Genomic DNA, 20,045 nt, shown 5'->3' with positions numbered 1-20,045 from the left:
CCACAGTGAGAAAAGCTAGAGTTTTCCCTGAAGACAAAACGAAAAACCAGCCCTTGTTTCACCAGAGACTGATGACGTTCGAGTGAGTGACCAAGGGACCCGTCAAGCAAAATCTTTCTCTGTGGTTTTAATTAAGTGATTTATACTTCCATTTTTAAAAAATTGTTATAAAATGCTAATAACACAAAATCTGCCATCTTAACAAATATATGGAATGTTTCATGAATCTGCATGTCATCCTTGTGCAGAGCCCTGCTAATCTCTGTGTCGTCCCAGACGTACGTGCTGCAGAAGTGTGCACCATGTTCTTATTTCAATTCATAATTATATATGAGAGAAAACACATAAAAAGCTGAATTAAAGACCATATGAAATCTCCAATAGCCAGTAGGTCAATCTTCAAGCCAAGGGTTTCCAAATCACCCAGGGAGATGTCAGAGAAAACACCAATTCCCACCCAAACCAACCAAATAAAAACGTTCAGGGTTGAAGAAACAGCATTTACATCTTTTTCTATTTTAACTTAGTAAATGATACTGTGACATACTCAAGTAGAAGCCCCTTGTAAAATATGACCCTACAGCCCCAGGCTCCTGCCATGTTCAGTTTGGTGGTGTTGACCCTCTTGCCTTTTCCCCTGCATCTACGGGCATACAGTAGATACAGAAAGACACCTTCGTTTTGTCGGGGATTTTTTCCTTTCACCCTTCCTAAATGGCATCATAAATACTGTATTTTGCCTTAATGGTGTGTCTTATTTCTACATACCACATCTATCTCTGTATCAGTCCAATTTGAGCCACTTGATCCTTTTTTTATTGCTTCCTAGTGTCCCATAGTTCACTTTTGGGTGAGCACTTGAGTTAATTTCAAGTTTTCCTTTTACCAATATTGCTACTATAAACTTCCTTCTATAGAGCTCTTTATGTATACAAGTGAATTAATTCCTAGAGTAGATAGGGAAGAAGAAGTGGAATTATTGTATCAAAGAGTGTCTACTTTTTAAATTCCACAGTATTGCCAAAATAACATCCCTTTAAATAAAGCGTACCACCAAAAATACCACCATAGCAATTTCTTCACACTCTGGCCAGTATTTTTTATTAGCAACCTTTTCAACTTTTCCAAACCTAGTGGTCAAGGAATTATATCCCTATATTGTTTTAATTTGTATTTTTCCAGTTATCAGTGGGACTGGGCACTTTTTTGTAGGTTTCTGTGAATTACATGTATACACTTTGCCCCTTCTTCTACTGGGTTGTCGTTTCCTTATAAATTTGTAGGGGTCTTGTGGTTTTTTAATATATTCTGGGTATTCATTATTTGCCTACTATATATTTAGCAAGTATTTTCTCCTTACTTTATGGCACCTTGGTCATATATTATATATTAATTTTCATGTTATTGAGTTTGTGGATATTTGCGAAGGCTTCTGAAAAATTTCCTTTCTGAACGTCCCGAACTCCAAAGATATAAGTATATTTTCCTACAACCCTTTATGGTGTTTTTATCTTTCTTGTTTGTTTTTAAGACTAACGTGAGTGAAATCACCCAGCATTATTTTTTTCAAGATGGGTGGCAATTTTTTACACAACATTTTTCTATTTTTCCATCCCTTCTTGATTTTAAATGTTAACTTGGTCATATGCCAAGTTCTTACATGTACATGGATCTGTTTATGATCTACCTGGTCTGTTTCACTGACTTACTGGCCAATTTCTGTTCCAGGGCCACTTGTGATTTAATCACAGTCTTATAATAGGCTTTCATATTTGATATGTGGAACAGGACATTCCTCTCAGTTATTATTATTCTCTTTAAAATGTGTTTGTTTTATTTTCTTATTTTAACTTTCCAAAAAAATGATAAAATTGTCTAGTCAAGTAGTATATAGAAATTAGGGATAGGTGGGGAAAATAATATTTTATGATCTTACGATCTTCACAGTAATCAGTTGTCTCATCCATAAATTTGGGATCCATGTCTCCCAAACTTATGTGTGCTTCTAAGAACTTTCAGAAGTTTCTTCATATGCTTCTTAGACATTTCTTGTTATTTTGAATTAGTTAGCATAACGTTAGATCACATCACAAAGAAATCCAAAATTTCAGTGGTTTCACAGAATTAATTTGTTGGTTGTCTTATGTAGTAAACTCTATTTCACATAGTTGTTCAGATCCCATGGCTGAGAAAGTCTTTGCCATCTTCAACACTAGGTTTCTAAGACTGTTTCAGGTGTTCAGTTCCAGTCAGTGCAAAGATTAAGAGAGGATAGAGAAGATATATCCCCTCCTTTAACCACCTTGACCAAGAAGTGACACACATCATTCCTGCTTGATACCATTGGCCAGTTTGGTCACATGGCCCCACGTAGGTGGAAGGGAGTCTGAGAAATGCCCCGGCTGCCCAGCCTCCTCCAGCTATGACGCTCCGCTGTGGAAAAAAGAGTAGGGATCTGGGAGGACATTTAGGTGTTCCTGTAGATACTTTACATTTATTTGTTGTTTCCATGGATTAAGTTATTATGGAAAGCAGAAGAAACTCTAGAATGAAATACCTAGGTTCAATTCCTGTTTCCACCACTTAAACCTGTGAGTACAAGTTACCCAAACCAGACTTTCCTCATTAGCAAAAAGAGGGCACCAATAGACATACTTCCTTAAATTGTTCTGAGAATCAAATGAAAAAACTCACTAGAAGTGCCTCTCCGACCGGTGTCAAAACTGTGGTTTTGATTTGTAGTTTCCTGATGCCAAGTGTTGTGGAGCACTTTTTCATGGCCATCTGGATGTAAAAGACATGAATTTGTCTTTGCTATAGTATAATGAAGTTCCGTTCTCAGTTGCCCAGTACTTGGCAAAGCCGTGGAGACCTTGTGTTGAGCCAGTGGAGCCAGTGGATAGAAAAGTTAGGGCTGGAAATGAGGTTTCTCTTTGTGATTAGGAACTCTGCCCAGTCACCAAGCCAAGTGAATTATTTTATTCATTGTAATAGTTTCTTCATCAATGCTTGGCCTTTCACCAAAGAATATGATATTCTCTACAAGGCACAGTTTTGTCCCTTCCTCTCTAATATTTGCATATTTTTGGCCTCATTATCTTGGCTAATATCTCCTTAAGCAAATATATGGTCTGTTCTCTACCGTACTGAGAACACTTAAAATGTTTCTCAGCACAAAGTATGAGGTTTCCCATTATTTCTGAAAGTTATTTTTAATCAATTTGAGAACATTTTCATCTATTCCTTTTTGCCAAATCCCTTCTTTTTTAAATGGCTGGGTTCTAATACTGAATACTTAATTTGGATCCCAATTCTCTTACACTACTTTTGTCCCATTTTGATATCAAAGTCATGTTAATCTGTCTAAACAATTCCTGAAAACATGTTCGCATCTGGAAATGACCAAAGACTTTGTTTTACCTAAGACGGATCAGCCAAGTAACGGGACCAGAGGCAGAGAAAGAACAAGAGCTATGGGACAGGTTCAAAGAGACAAAAGGAAACTGTGATCATGAGTGTGTCCCCTGAGTCCTGCCAAGAACACCAATCTCAAAAACTGGTCACACTGGATACTGCTGTTTCTGAAAGAGTCATGGAAATCTCCCACAGTGGTTGCAAATTCATCAAATATTTCTCTTTCAATCAGTTTCTACTTTCAGTATTTGAAGTTATATTGTCAGAAATAGAATAGGATCAATATTAATAATATGTAGCTTATTAATATGACCATTTCTCTTTTATTACCTTGAATTTTATTTTGTCTAATACTGATATTACTCCAACTCCTTTCCTTTCTTTTTGCATTTTCCTAAGATATGTTTTTCCATCCCTTTACCTTCAACCTTACTGTACCTAACATTGGATTTTATTTTTTTAGCTCTTTCTGAGTGTCTGTCATTTATCGGGAAATATAACCAAGTCATATTTATTGAGACTGCAAATTTACTACACTGGCTCTGGCTATCTTGTTTTAGTTTTTCTATTCACAGTGTTTCCCTTGTTTTTGTTCTTGCTTTGCAGTAAGTAAGACAGGATAGGCAAAGCTGGAGAGACAAAATACCTCCGAATCTCAGTGGCACAATACAAAAGAGGTTTGTTTTTCCTAACTCCATGTCTTCTTGCAGAGAACCAGACAGTCCAGACCAGCTCCCTCCATGCAACGACTCAGGGATCTAGGTGTTTTCCCAGGGCTCAAACTGAGATGAGGCAAGCAAAGGACCTAGGTGCAAAATTTAAGGAGGTCCTCTCTCTCTGGTTCATGGTCACCACACATGCCTCACCTCAGTCCCAGCCCTCCCTTTCCTATCCACTGGCTCCACTGGCTCAATACAAGGCCTCCACGGCTTTGCCTAATATTGGGCAACTGAGAACTGAACTTAATTATACTATAGCAAAGAAAAATTCATGTCTTTTACATCCAGATGGCCAACAGACACATGAAAAAGTGCTCCACAACACTTGGCATCAGAAAACTACAAATCAAAACCATAGTGAGATACCACCTGACACCAGTCAGAATGGCTAAAATTAACAAGTCAGGAAATGACAGATGTTGGCAAGGATGCAGAAAAAGGGGAACCCTCCTACACTGTTGGTGGGAATTCAAGCTGGTGCAGCTACTCCGGAAAACAGTATAGAGTTTCCTCAAAAAGTTGAAAACATTCTGGGTATTTACACTAAAGATACAAATGTAGGGATCCAAAGGTGCATGTGCACCCCAATGTTTATAGCAACAATGTCCACAATAGCCAAACAATGGAAAGAACCTAGATGCCCATCCACAGATGAATGGATAAAAAATATGTGAGATAGATAGATAGATAGATAGAATGGAATACTAGGCAGCCATCAAAAAAACCCCAAAATCTTGCCATTTACAACAACATGGATGGAACTAGAGGGCATTATGCTAAGCAAAATAAGTCATTCAAAGAAAGACAATCATCATATGATCTCTCTGATGTGAGGAATTTGAGAAGCAGGGTGGTGGGTCCATGGGGAGTAGGGAGGGAAAAAAATGAAACAAGATGGGATTGGGAGGGTGTCAGACCATAAGAGACTCTTAATCTCATGAAACAAACTGAAGGTTGCTGGGAGGGTTGGGGGGGTAAGGATAGGATGGTTGGGTTATGGACACTGGGGAGGGTATGTGCTATGGTGAGTGCTGTCAAATGTGTAAGCCTGATGATTCACAAACCTGTACCCCTGGGGCAAATAATACATTATATGTTAATAAAAAAAATTCATATCTTTTTGAAAAGTAAATTACAAAAACAAGAACAGCTTTTTTTCCCCAAACTAAATACAGAACAACCAGTTCTGTATGTGGATTAGTGAAGCATTTCCATAAATGAAAAAGTATTCACAAAACAGTAAACATTTCATAAAAATACTTATAAGGAAAAGAATATACATCAAACCACAAGTTTGTATGTAGGAAGAAGAGAAATGGCATATGGGAATGAAAGAAAAGAAATCGAGGGACCACATACAGATTGATGACAGCAATTCAGTCTTCTGTGTCCCTGATTAACAAATACAAAAGAGTCTATTTCTGGTTTTTGTTTTGTTTGTTTGTTTTGTTATTTAGATTCCACATATAAATAAAATCATATGGCATCTGTTTTTGTTTTTGTTTTTTCCTGTCTGGCTTATTTCACTTAGCATAGAAGCCTCTAGGTCCACCCATATTGTTGAGAATTGCAGGATTTCATTCCATTGTGTATACATACCATATCTTCTTTATCCAATCATCCCTTAGCGGACACTTACATTGTTTCCACATTTTGGCTACTGTAAATAATGCTGCAGTAAACATAAGAGATGGGTGAAACAAGTGAAGATTAAGAAGTATACAAACTTCCAGTTATAAAATAATTAAGTCACAGGGATGGAAAGTATGGCATAGGGAATATAGGGAATAATAGGGAATAGGGACTAATATTGGGAATAGAGAATAATATTGTAATAACTTCTTATGGTGACAGAGGGCCACTACACTTATTGTGGTGAGCACTGAGTAATGGATAAAATTGTCTAATCATTGTGTCATACACCTGAAACTAATAAAATGTGACATACATGTCAACTACACATCGATTATATATATGTGTGTGTGAATATATATATATATAATCCTACTGTAAAAAGAATAAGAAGAGAAGGAAGAAGAATAAAAAGAGAGTGGAGGAAGGAACAGGGAAGGAAAGAAAATAAAAAACACTAGAGCACACCTGCCTGGGTAGACCTATATTTTCATGGAAATAAGTGTAGTTGGTGTGCCATCTCCCAACCATCTGTTACTTATTAATTATACCAGTTCTGAGTTTTACAATACCCATGCTACCAAAGTTAATTTTTTGTTTATAAAAGTTTATTTTACAGCTACCTTTAGCCATTCTAGTTTATTTTTTAGCTAAGGTTACACCTGACCTTATCAATGAATAAACCTATTTGCACACTTTCTGACAAAGAATTTTGTATTTCTATGTTAAACTGTGAAAGAAAACTTCATCTCAAACTTAAATACAAGCAAAATGATGATGGCTTGATTTTTCTTTTTTTAAAAGATTTTACTTATTTATTTGACAGAGAGACAGCGAGAGAGGGAACACGAGCAGGGGGAGAAGCAGGCAGAGGGAGAAGCAGGCTCCCTGCTGAGCATGGAGCCTGATGTGGGGCTTGTTCCCAAGACCCTGGGATCATGACCTGAGCAGAAAGCAGTCAATGAACACTGAGCCACCCAGGTACCCCAAATTTTCTTTTTTTTTTTAAGATCACCCTAGAATGTTTTCTAAGAAGCCTTGACCTCATCTGATGCTTTGGGGCTTTGCTGTTACAGAATTTTAACAGTTCCTAGCCAAAGAAAGTACAGACAGCACACAGACAGTAAAGTTAGGGACAGAGGACTTGTCAGGACTTCATAGTCTGACAGGGAAACTAACCCAGAGGTGACAGACCATAACTGTCATACATTTCAACCCTGTAGAAAGTTAGACCATCTGATACCTAACTTGGCAATATTATCACGCATTCCTTTCTAACTGACTATTTAAATCCTTATTTTTCAAACACTCTGCAATCGGCAATTTGGGTTCCTACTGGATCCTTCCTTACTAAGTCGAATAAAACTTTAACAAGTGCTACCATGCACTTTGTTTGAGAATTGTGTTTTTACAGCACTGAAGATAAAATACTGGTTGATCCTTTGAGTTACTTGGCTAAAGGGCTATAACCCTAAATCTACAAGATTTCAGAAATGACTAGACTACTGTGTTCTCATAAAGACCAAGAATATCAGAGCAGAGTTTTTAAATCTCATTTTATGAAATCTTCAAGAAATACACCTAAAACATAAGGTCGCAGAAAAGTTGAAACTAAAAGGAGAAACATAAGGTGAATACCAACCAAAAAGAAAAAAGTCATGGCTTTATTAATGTCAATCAAAACAGGCACTGAAGCATGTCACTGTTACTCAAAATAAAGACTAGTAAAAAGTTCAGGTCATCAAGAAGATGTAGCAATTCTTATCCTGGATTACCTAACAAAATAGCCTTAGGAAAGGTGCAAGGAGAGTTGAAAAATACACTATCAGAATAGGATATTTTTAATTTCCCATTTTGGTAATTGCTGGATAATATACCCACACATTTGGTAAGGATACAGACTATTGAATCTACACAAATAATACACTTGATGTAATAGACTTGTTTATATGCTAAATAATTGCAGGTCACATTCTTTCTAAAGTTGAGTCTTTAAAAAAAAAAAACTGATGAAACTGGCAAATCTCCAGCAAAATTAATCAAGAAAAAAGAGAGAAGTCATAAGTAAACCATAAGCAATATTAGGAATGAAAAGGTGGGCATAATTAGAGATCCAGCTGAGATTTAAAATACAGAAAAGGGGTTAAGAGAGGAAACACAACACAATAGTTAATTTTGCTACCTCCTGAAATCCCATTAAATGGGAAACAACTTTTTTCAAGAAAAACGTAAATGCACAGGGAGTAATAAGAGACAAGAGCACTCCCAAATTTTTGGTTCCTAGAGAGTATGGGCAGGATCCCAAGTCTTATACCAGCAAAGGGGTAAGCTGAGAACTGGGAAAATGTATACTATTAAAATCCTCCAAAATCTCAGGCACTGCCAGCACCAAACCTGGGGTAAAGGGGGAGCTATATGGGGGATTGGGTAAGAGCTGTTGGGGAAGCCGTTAGAACCCCAGGTGTCCATTTCCATTCCACAGGTTAAAGACGGGGATTCCTCTCTGAGAGCAAGGGGACACACAAATTATGCCCCTGCCAGTTCTGAATCCAGAAAGATGAGAGCCAGGCTTTTTCAGGCAGGAGGTTAGCTCTTCTCTGGGGAATCTCAGCCACATCAAGACACTGGCTTGGGGCTCCCCAGAACACAGCACGAGCCCCACACACTCAGCACCCAGATCCACCCCATGCTCAGACAGTCCAGGTGGAGTTCTCACCCCCTTGAGCCAGCTCTCCAACCCAGACAGACCAAGGAGTATCTGTGGAAAGCTGCTAACATAAAAGATAGAGAGCCAAACAGGAAAAAAAAAAAAAAAAAGCAACTTGGAAGGAGAAAACAGTTTTTGAAAGCAGAAAATATATATATATATATATATATATATATATGTATATATATATCCCAGACGGGTAAGAAAAGCTGTTACTCTATACAAAGGACAGGTAGCTCTACAAAGGTGCAAACAAAATGCAAACAAGCACTCAGAAATGGAAACAATTTTTAATCTCTTAAAAACAATTTTCATTCTTAATTTCTTAGAAATTTGAAATTTCAAAAGCAAATAGCAAAAAGTGAAAAGTTCCATAAAACAGAGGATAAAGTTAATGAAATTCTTTTGCAGAAAGGAAAGCAAAGACAAAATGGAAATTGTGAGAAATAAAAGGACGAGTAGAGGATGATTTCAGGATCTGAATAATAGGAGTTCCAGAAAAAAAATATAAATGACAGCTGAGTAATTGGAATTACAGAAAGTGAAGAGAAAGTGGGGAGAAAGCAAATGCCCTGGTGTAACTTGCTTTATGGGGTGACCTGGCTGTATACCTCACCACCTAACCTCTCAATATTTCTGCTCACTTTCTAAACATCCTGTTATTTTGTGAACCAGATGACAACCTTGGACTCAATTCCTTTTCTGCTTTCATTTTTTCAAACATAGGAAGAGAAGGCTACAAAAAAATTATGCCAATACATTTTAAAACTTAGGTGAAATGAATCTATTTCAAGGAAAATATAAATTTCCAAAACTAATGCAAGAAAAAAATTAAAAATTCAAATAGTTCTACAACCACTAAAAATAATAACAATAATAATAGTCAGGTGATACTGATAATGGTATAAATGAGTACTTTAAATTGTACCACAAAGAAAACTCTAGTGACAGATGGTTTTACAGAAAAGTTCTATCAAATAGCCCCCCAAAAAAGGATAATGCCTAAATTGCACAATCTTTTTCAAATATTAAAAAAAGGTAAAATTCCCCCATTCGGTTTATGAGGTCAATAAAACTTTGACACCAAAACTTTGGAAGCTAGTTGGCATTATCTAGTAATGTTGACAATGTATAACCTATGCACCAGCAATTCTGCCCCAGGGCATGTTCTCAACTCTTGCACAAGACCTTCAGGAGGCATGGACAAAATGTTCATACCAGAAAAAACAGAAACTAGCAAAATGTCCGTCCAAAAAACGAAGTATGACTAAACCGGGATATATGTATGTCACAGAATATTACGCAATACTGAAAATGAATGAACTGTGCTCTGCACACATCAGCATGGATGAGTTTCAAAAGCATAAGATTGACCAATAAGAAACAGATTCCAGAAGACAAATGAATCTATTGACATTAGGTTCAAAACAAACACTGCAACCAATATGTTGTTTAGGGATACGTACATGTGTAATATGACGTTTTTTTTTTTTTAACTCAGAAAATTGTTAACATGATGTTCATGATCATGTGTCTGTCTTGGGGATAACAGAGGGGGAACACATAACAAGACATGTGTGACCAGACAGCGGACTTCAAGGACACTGGGGATGTTCTCATTCTTAATGTGAGTGATAAGGGACACATTACTCATTTTATGACTTTTTGTAATCACGTCTGTGGATTACGTACACCTCTGTCTCTCTCTCTGTCTTGTGCACACACACACTACAGTAACGTGGCATAGTCAAAGCTGGATCAGAAATTATAGGGCTGAGGTCAAGCCGCAGGGTAGCAAGGACCAGGGGAACATAAAACTAATTCAAAGTTGCTATTTTCACTGAAGACAATGTCAAGGAGAATAAGGTGAGAGTGCAACAGGAGTACTTCAGAGGAGAGGAATTGAGACATTAGGAAGAAGAATTTCCTCACTGAAAAGATGAAGCACCCCATAAGTTGCCAGGTAAACATGCAATGATACTCAAAAATAGGACAAAGCAGTTATTTTATTTTGGTTGGTCTGAGGCAGAACTGGCGAAGTGATTTTAATCCAAGGGCCAGTTAACTCCATGCCATTACCTGTCGCTGCCAAGAACACTGATGGGAGAAGCACGGTGCCCTGGTCACACCAAAGCTCAGAGCTGGGAGCTGAGCAGCACGCGCAGCTGCGCAATCCCAGACGTTGGGGAGACCACTGGAACCGCCCAGAGGTGGAGGAATGAAACTACACAATCTTTAGTCATGCATTTTGTTTCAAGTATTCTCTGGGCATTAACAGTAAAGAATACATACATCAGAGAAACAGAAAGTAGATGATGCAAATTTTGCTGTTTTCTTCTCTACATCTCTTTAAATTTAAAAAAAAAAAGTACATAAACATCATTAGCCATCAGAGAAAGGCAAATTAAAACCACAATGAGACCTCAATACCCACCTATCAGAACAGCTACAATAAAAAAGAGTGACAACACCAAATACCAGAGACCATGGAAGAAAATGAATGACTTATCTACTGCTGGTAGGAAGGGCAAAGTCACTCTGGGAGATAGTTAGGATAGTTTTCTTAAAAAAACAAACCAAACAACTAATTACGCAAATATCACACCCCCAGAAATTGCTCTCTAGAACATTTATCCCAGAAAAATTGAAACTTCTCTTCACACACAAACTTATATACAAATGTTTATAACAGTTTTACTTGTATTGCCCCAAACTGGAAACTACCTAACCTAGATACCTTTTAGTGGATGACTGGCTAGACATCCACTAACCAGTGGTCATTCATGCCATGGAATACTACTCAGCCATAAAATTGAACAGACTATCGATACGAGAACCCACCCAGACAGATCTCTAGAGAACTGGGCTGAGTGAAGGAAAAAAAAAAAAAAAAAAAAAAAGGAAAATCAATCCAAAAGGCTCCAACGTGTATGATTCCATTTATAGAACTTTCTTGAAATAACAAAATTATAGAAATGGGGACCAAATTAGTGGTTGCTCGGGGTTAAGGAGAGGGAGATGTGTGTGGAGTGGGTGGGTGCTGTGTGGTGCTCATCTGGGCCTGAAGCCAATTGGGAAGCCAGAGAGATTGGCCCAGTTTGGGGTTAGTTTGGCTGCTTTTTGTACCAGCCACAGCAGCTGCACCTGCTCCCTTAGGGAACCCTGCTTGTGACCAGGAAGAACCCACTGGGAACCCTGAATGCCTAGAACCCCAAAAGGCAGTAAATTTTGATGTCTTTGACCTAAGCCAACTTGGGGTGTTTGTAATTATGGGGATTTTCTTGTAGCCTACAATAATTAGAGGTCTAATTAATGCTACAGCTCTCATCCTCCACAATCCCATCAGCAGATGGTGTGTTTCAAAATGCAAGCAAGTCTGCCACATAGAAAGATTTATTAGTAAGCTGGAACCAAAATAGTCATGAACCTGTTCTTACAGGTTTGTGGAGTCCCAGCTCTCTGTCCCTTAGGCCCTCTGTGAGGACGTCCTCCCAGGAAGATATGATAAAGGCAAGACATGGTCAGCCCTCTGGTGGGGTCAGGAATCCTCCACGAAGCAGTGGGACAGGAGACTAAATCAGCTCAAGGCCAAGGGCTACTCTGAGGCACTCACAAATCTGAAAGTTTTGTTCCTACAAGGGTAGAAGCGACTGTACAAGATTTCAAGCCAATCCACATATCTTGAACTGCATTTCTTCAGAAATTATTTATAACATCTGTTAGGCTAAGGGAAGACCATCTAACGAAAGTCCAGTTAACTGAGGCACAGATGTTGATGAACTCTGATTTAGCATCTTTAAAAATTAACTGAACATTGGATTTGGCTAGAATCTAGAATTTCTGGCTAGAAACAGCACAGCCAAATTGTGTAACTTGGGGAGAGTTGAATAAAAGGATGTTTTGCAATGTATGGGTAAGGTATAAGGAAAGGACAGGACTCTGGGGCTAAAAATAGCAGAGCCTCTGTCACCTGTGTGCCCCAAAGGGCTAGGGAATGAACAGTGGCCAGAGCTGGAAAAGGCAGCTGTGTGGAAAGGGCCACCTAACAGAGTTATTTATACCTGCAACAGAGGGACACAGCCAATCCCTTAGACCCACAGGGAGACAGCCAGAAAAGAACCCCACTCTCCTACGCGCCTCTTATCTGTTGCCAATGGCGCCCAGTGGTCCAACCCACCAAAGACTAGAGTTGAGCTGAGCCTGTCCGGGCAGCTCAGCCTCCTGGGCACAGAGCAGGATGATGAAGGGCAGATAGTGGGTCTGGAGTGGCAAGAAGAAACCCAACACACACCACCTCTGGGTGTTAGCTTTCACGGACAACCAACCACTGCAGAAATGTGGACTAAGACTCACCTAACTTAAAGTTGCCATACAACCCAGCAATTCCACTCCTGGGTAATCTGTCCAAGAGAAAGGGAAATGTATATTCACACTGAAACTGACATATGATGCTCACAGTGGAGTTATTAGACAGATGGTCCCTGACTTACAATGGTTTGATTTAGGATTTATCGACTTCACAATGGTGCAAAAGTGATACACATTCGGGAGAAACCATACTCTGAACTTTGGGTTTTTTGTGTTTTGTTTTGTTTTGTTTTTGCATACTCTGAACTTTGAATTTTGATCTTTTCCAGAGCTAGTGAAAGGTGGCAGGATCCTCTCTCATTTACTAGGCAGTAGCCACAACTCCCATCAGCCAGCGATCAGGAGCAGGTGAAGGACCCGTACCACTGACAACCATTCTGTACCCACACAGCCATTCTGCGTTTCACTTTCAGTACAGCATTCCATAAATTACGTGATGTAGTCAATTTTTATTATAAAATACACTTTGCGTCAGGTGATTTTGCTCAACTACGGGCTAATGTAAGTGTTCTGAACACATTTAAAATAGGCTAGGCTAAGCTGTGATGTTCGGTAGGTTGGGGATGTTAAATGCATTTACTCCTTATGATATTTTCAACTTACAATGGGGTTATAGGAATATAATGGGGTTATAGGGATATAACCCATTGTAAGTTGAGAAAGATCAATATAGCCAAAAATGGGAACACCTATGTTTTTATCCAACTGGCAAGTGAATAAATTGGGTATATCCATACAATGGAATATTGTTCTGCAATAAAAAGGGAAACACTGCCGACACTACAACATTACAACACTGGTGGAACTCCAAAAACGTTATACTAAGTGAAAGAAGTCAGTCAAAAAGGACTTCATATTGTGGGGTAGCATTTGGACAAAATGTTCAGAAAGATCAATAGCAGTCCAGAACTGGAATAGGAATAGGGAATTAAGTGTAACCAGGGAAGAGCAATCTTATTAGAATCTTACTAGGGGGTTGGAAATACTCTACAGCTGGATGGTGATGAGGATGAACACTTGGTGGATTTACTAAAAATCCTTGAATTGTACACTTAAAACAGGTGGATTTTATGGTATGTGAGTTAAATCTCAAGAAGCTGTATAATATAGAACAGCTAAACTACATGCTAGCATATCATCTCTGCTAAAGTATTTTTAAAATAAATCTACATTCATTTTAATTGATGACCTTCACCCATAAAGGATTCTCACAAGCCCAACCCCTGGCCTAAAATCTCTACAGTGAGGTTTTACTTTATAAAAAATAGTCGACCAATATCCAGACATACAAGTAATTAAGGGTGATCCTCTGCATCTGTTGTTCCCTTTCAATAGTCAACAACCTAGGACATTTAAACATGACACACAAAAAAGTGTGTTCACTGATGGTTTGACTGGAACACAGCTATTATTTAAAAGGTCCTAAAAACTGCAGAAAATCTCTCAAGGACTATGATGTCGATTTTGAGTGACTCTAGATAAAGCTCCATTCAGGCCAGACCGAGAAAAGGAGGGGAAAGTGGAGGACAGTTCTCTAAAACAAAAACATCTTCAACTGGTGCATGTCTCATGCCTTCCTCTAAAAAAAAAAAAAAAAGAACACTGCAAAAAATCAATCAAATAGGAGTGAACCATGAAGTAAATTATGGGCTGTGGGTGGTGATGAAGTGTTAGTGTAGGTTCATCAATTGTAACAAATATTACTCTAGAGGGGGATGTCAATAGTGTGGGGCTACACATGTTTGGGGATAGAAGGGATATGGGAACTCTCTGTGCCTTCCACTCAATTTTGTGGTCAACCTCAAACTGTTCTAAAAAAAATTAAGTCTATTTAATTTTTTAAAAATAAATGGAAGATTAAAAAATAAAAAATCAGGACTGTCCCATTTCAAGACTGACCCTGCCTATGATATACCAGAGTTTTCCCCTCTCTCTCTCTATGAAAAACACTCCCCACAGGAACCTCCAAACACTCATTTTGAGCCTTGGAATCCATCAAAATGGTGGTCAAAGAATGAAGCACCTTTGTCTCACAATTCACTTCATCAGCCTCCTGAAGAGAAGATTGTCCATTAAATGGAAAGCAATTTACATTTTCAGCACAAAGGATGCTTGCTTCCTGGTGGGCTTCCAGCCTCTCCTGAGTTTTGCCATTCCTCTCAAGAGCCACAGACATTTTAAAGGTTCTATGTGAAGTGGTCTGGGCCAGGAGGGGGTGGTGCAGAAAACACTTGTCTGGGCTAGCATTGTTCCCTTTGTCCACTTGAGCAGGACTCAATTTTATTTCTAGAATGTCCTGGCTGACAGGCTCCATACACAGGTTTTGCCTCTTTTCCTTTAGGGAGTTAAGCTACAGAAGCACTCCCTTTCCCAGAATGCACTGTGGCACCATCCTACAGAAGGGCTGCTTTAGAGATGAATGTGCCGTTTCCTTCTTTATGTTATGGCCTGCCTCAGGGAAGGGGCTTGTGACTGCTAATCTGTAACAGGTGGTGGGAACACAAGGGAAAACAAGGCCTCCTCTGTATGGCAGTGAATAAAAGAAATTCAGGTGCTAAAGGAACAAAACTGGTGTGAAGACGGGGTGAAGCAGTGGCCTCACAGGGAGGGAATAGTGGACCCCTCTCATGCTTCCTCCCCCAGCCCACCCTTCACCATAATTGTTTTCCACCTTCTTCCAGTACTACTTGAAATTCCCTTAGCAGGAGGCAAAGCCACTCTTGCCACACCAAATATGAATACAGATTAAGCTAAAATGAAATATAGAATAGGCTCCCAGAAAGACGAAGAAGTACTTTTCCCCATTCCTACCATGATATGCAACTAAATGACTCTAAAAGATAGGGAGAAGATGAGGTAGGGGCCAAGACCCAAGAAACAGCACAGTGGTGAGTTCCTGGGTTTTCCTTTTCCCTCATATACCCCAGACTTATTGGTGGAAAAGCTGGCAATTCAGAAACACCACAGGTATAGACATACAAAGCCCCAACAAAAGTCTGCTCTCTCTAACCAAAGAACCAGAAAAGAGACAGCCTAGCAAGGCAGAAAAGTATAGAAAAGAAGTGCTTTACTGCAGGTAAACAGCTAAAAAAACAAAAACAAAAACAAAAACAAAACCTATGGTCCCAACCCACCCTCATCCATAAAGGCTGAGTCAGGAGCTGAGACTTCCATCCTGTGAGACCCTAGCCAGGCTGGCATCAGGGAAGTCTGAATGTGGAGGTAGAACAATCATCCCAGGCTCCTCCTCCCATCTCAGCAGACCTGAACTTCTGCTTCCACCTAGCAGTACCAAGGTGACCTTTCCCTTCCCTCTCCTCCCCCTTCCCCTGGGATGGAAAAAGAAGAAGCCTCAAGGAGGGTCAGGACTTTCACTACCATGCTAGTGGTGGTGAAGCCACCTCCTCCAAGTACCAGGGGCAGCCTCCTAGGGAGCAGTAAGGAAGCACTCTTGCCTCTCCACCCTGAGGGGCCCAGTAGGGAGCTGACACTCCCAGCCCCACGCAGCAGTACCAAGGAGGCAATACCCACCAGTGGAGGCCAAATAGAAAGCCTGGGCTTCTACCTTAGCTGGTAGGAACCAGCTGGCACCGTCCTCCTTCTGCTGAAGCAGGGTACAGACCCAAAACAGATTTAAATAAGATCCAGACTCTCATAAGAGAAAACAAAAAATGACCACAATTCAAAAGTTCCTCATCATACCAAGAACCAGGAAGATCTGAATTTGAGTGAGTTAAAAACAATCAATAGGTGCCCACCAATGTTAGGGTTCTTGGATGAAGAAAGATGACACCAATGTTAGGGCTCTTGGATGAAGATTTTTTTTTTTTAAGATTTTGTTTTTCAGAGAGAGAGTTAGCAAAGGGAGGGGCAGGCAGAGGGACAAGCAGACTCCCTGCAGAGCTGGGAGCCTGATGCAGGACTCAATCCCAGGATCCGAGCCAAAGGCAGATGCTTAACTGACCAAGCCACCCAGGCATTCCTTGGACTAGGATTTTACAGCAGCCATCCTAAGAATGATTTGACAAGCAATTATAAACATTTTTAAAACAAATGCAATAAGAAAATTTCAGTAAATAAATAGAAGTTATAAAGGAGAACCAAATGGAAACTTTAGGACTGAAAAAGAAAAAAATTAAAAACTCAATGGATGGGCTCAGTAGCAGAAGGGAGGGCATCAATGAAAGAATCAGTGAATTTAAAGATAAAACAATAGAAATTGCCCACTCTAAACAATAGAAAAAAATACAATGAAGAAAATGAAACCTCAGAAACCCATGAGACTGTAAGAAAGAGCTAACATCCATGTGACTGGAGTCCCAGAAAAAGAGAAGCAGCCTGGGAAGATAAAGTATTCAAAGAATAGTAAATTAATTCAAGAGGCTGAGCAAAACTCAAATAAGATAAACCTAAAGAAATCCACTCCAAGAAACATCATAACTAAACTTCTGAAAACTAAAAAGTGGAAAAGTCCTGAAAGCAGTGAGAGAGAGAAATACCTTATTAGGGAAAAAGCAATTCAAATTACACCAGACTGATCAGAAACCAGAGAGGCAAGAAGAAAACCATACATTCCTCAAGTGCAAAAAGCAAAGAACTACCAGCGCTAAATCCTATACCCAGCAAAATTATCCTTCAGGAACAAAAGGGAAATCAAGACATTCTCTGATGAAGAAAATCAAAGAGACCTAAAAGAATAGCTAAAAGTAGTTCTCTAAACAGAAAGGATATGACAAAAGAAATGATCTTGGAGCATCAGGGGGAAAGAAAGAATAAAGGAAAGAGTACAAATATGGGTAAGTACAACACAGCGTCCCTCTCAGAAAAAGAAGAACAGTTTAAACATCCAGTAATAATAGTGGCTAACCCTGGAGAGCTTACTCCAGGCAAAGCATTTTGCCTGCCTCATCCCATTAAAGCCTTACAAAAGCCCCAGGGGGGTTACCAGGTTTATCAATGTGAGAACTCTGCGGTAGGGTTTGAATACACAGATGTCTGATTGATTCCCAACCTTGGGCTCTTAACCTCTAGGTCAGTTGGTCTGCAGCATTTCACTCTGAACTGTTTTCCTTGGAGAAGCAGTTAGCAAGCAGACCAGAACAGGCTCTCTAGAAGGTGAAGAGCCTGAATGAAGGGGAAGTAAGGGACCCAGAAACCTGTTTAACACAGACCTAGAAAAGAACAAGAGAAAATGAAGAAAAAGATTCTATGAGAAAGAGCAAAGCAAGAATTAGAACAGAAACAATTTAGAAGTTGGGAGGTATCTTTTGCACTGGTAAAGACACAAAAGCCCAGAGAGGATGGGCAACTTGTCCAAAATCTCCAGACAGTGGGTACCAGAGCAAGGGAAGGAACCCATAGTTCCTGACCTACAGGCCATCGTTTTTGGAGGCAGTAAAGAAACGAATAGCTAAGTTTTCACAATGTCTCCTCTAAGTAGAAAGAAAAGTGTCTGAGTCTTAAGTCATCAGGGGACCCTTAGTAGGTCAGGTCAGCATGAATTTGAAGAAAGAATCTGGAAAATCATGAAGAAAGAATCTGGATTTCCAGGCAATCCAGAGAACCTTAGTACCGTGGTAAGCTTAAGGCCATGGATCTTTTGAGTGAGGGATTAGGCCTTCTCCAGAAACCGGTCTAAGGTGGAAAATAGTTATGTAAAAGGTGATATAGTTCTAATGCAAATAGCCAGAAAAGCTTTCCTTTTGATTTTTGGATAAGGAAGACACAAGGCTGTGGAAAGTGGTTGGTTCTCCCCAACCTCCACAAATACGACCACCTATCTCCTGAATGTTGGGCACTACCAGTTGTGAGAAAGTTGCTATATACAAATTAGGATAAGAGCAAAGAACTCTTGGGGCACTTGGGTGGCTCAGATCGTTGAATGTCTGCCTTTGGCTCAGGTCAATGATTCCAGGGTCCTGGGATCCAGCCCCGAGTCAGGTTCCCTGTTCAGTGGAGAGCCTGCTTCTCCCTCTCCCTCCCATTCTGCCTGCTTGTGCTTTCTCACTCTATCTCTCTGTCAAATAAATAAATAAAATCTTTAAAAAAAAAAAAAGAGCAAAGGACCCTTCAACTCAAAAAAAGAGTTGAAGCACAATGTCCGCACCAAAGAAATTATATTGGAAGTTTGGGGACAGACCTGAATGAGTGCCTCTGATGTACCTTGCACTGTCCATTGCACACAAGATGGTTTGGCGCTATCATGACTCAGGTCTTTGGGGACAGGAGGATGCAGTCATTGAATGTAGCTTCTGTAATTGAAGTGCTTGTCATTATAGATTTAAGCGTTATTGATTTTTTTTCATCCTTTCATAATTTTGATGATTCTCTTTCTTCTGTTGTATGATTCTAGAGGTCAGTATAATCAGCATAATGAAATAAAATAATAAGAATTCCAGGAAACAACATTTCATGAATGAAAATGTGGACTTTGTAAGAATAATAATCATAACAAAATGGCAACATACAAAACTACACATGCCATACGTGCATTTTTAAAAACTCTAACTACCCATACATCGATCTATCTGCAGATAAACACAAAGCCTGGAAGGAAATACTCAGAGACACTAACTGAATTGCAGTGACTCTCAGCCCTATCATATCCTCTCTTTATGTAATATTTTAGAATGTCTATTAATCTTCTTGATTATTAATCTTCTTGAGATGCCAGTTGTAGGTAATATGTCCTGCCTACACAAATAGTCTTTTAAAAATCAGTGTATACCCTACCTATGAGGTAAGGAGTTTGTAGTTTTAATTGTACTTAAACATATAAACTTTTATGTTACAATTACACTAGAAAATAACAGTGTCTCCAGAAATTCCTAAAACAGCTCCTATAGGATGATTGGCACCTCAAATTTTATTGTGTTTTTTTGAAAGATATCCGTAGAGTGAGATTATGATTTTTAAATTTCCTTTTTTGTAGAAAAATAGTTGCCTTCATAAATTCATGTCTATGGATTTTATACCCAGAAACCTAGCGTTGGGGGTGCCTGTCATGTGATCATGGTTGTTCAGTACAAGGGGAAGGGAAATTCTCCAAGAACATAACTTACCTCAAATGAATAAGCTTTCCCAATCCCATCTCCTGCTCCAGTGATCACTGCAAAAAGCAGAAATGCTTTTAAAGGACACAATTAATCTTTAAAGTGCTCTTTGTCCCACCAGCTACGTGTTTTTGCAGGCTTCCTGCCTGGGAC

The 20,045-nt window shown here is 39.2% G+C and overlaps 1 protein-coding gene and 1 pseudogene across 2 annotated transcripts in view; both read right to left on the bottom strand.

Annotated features, from left to right (window-relative positions):
• The window catches only part of HSD17B3 (hydroxysteroid 17-beta dehydrogenase 3), a 39,777-nt gene that overhangs the window by 16,489 nt on the left and 3,243 nt on the right, over positions 1-20,045 (bottom strand). For both annotated transcript variants that reach the window (XM_032308753.1, XM_032308754.1), the window contains exon 2: positions 19,902-19,948. In XM_032308753.1, coding sequence (XP_032164644.1) covers positions 19,902-19,948 — 47 coding nt within the window. The remainder of the gene's footprint in view (positions 1-19,901; positions 19,949-20,045) is intronic.
• LOC116571241 lies at positions 204-301 on the bottom strand (annotated as a pseudogene).

This window comes from Mustela erminea, chromosome 12, assembly GCF_009829155.1.
Source record: "Mustela erminea isolate mMusErm1 chromosome 12, mMusErm1.Pri, whole genome shotgun sequence".
NCBI lineage: Eukaryota > Metazoa > Chordata > Mammalia > Carnivora > Mustelidae > Mustela > Mustela erminea.
Note: the sequence above shows the minus strand (reverse complement) of the source record. Positions and strands in the feature narration are given on the sequence as shown.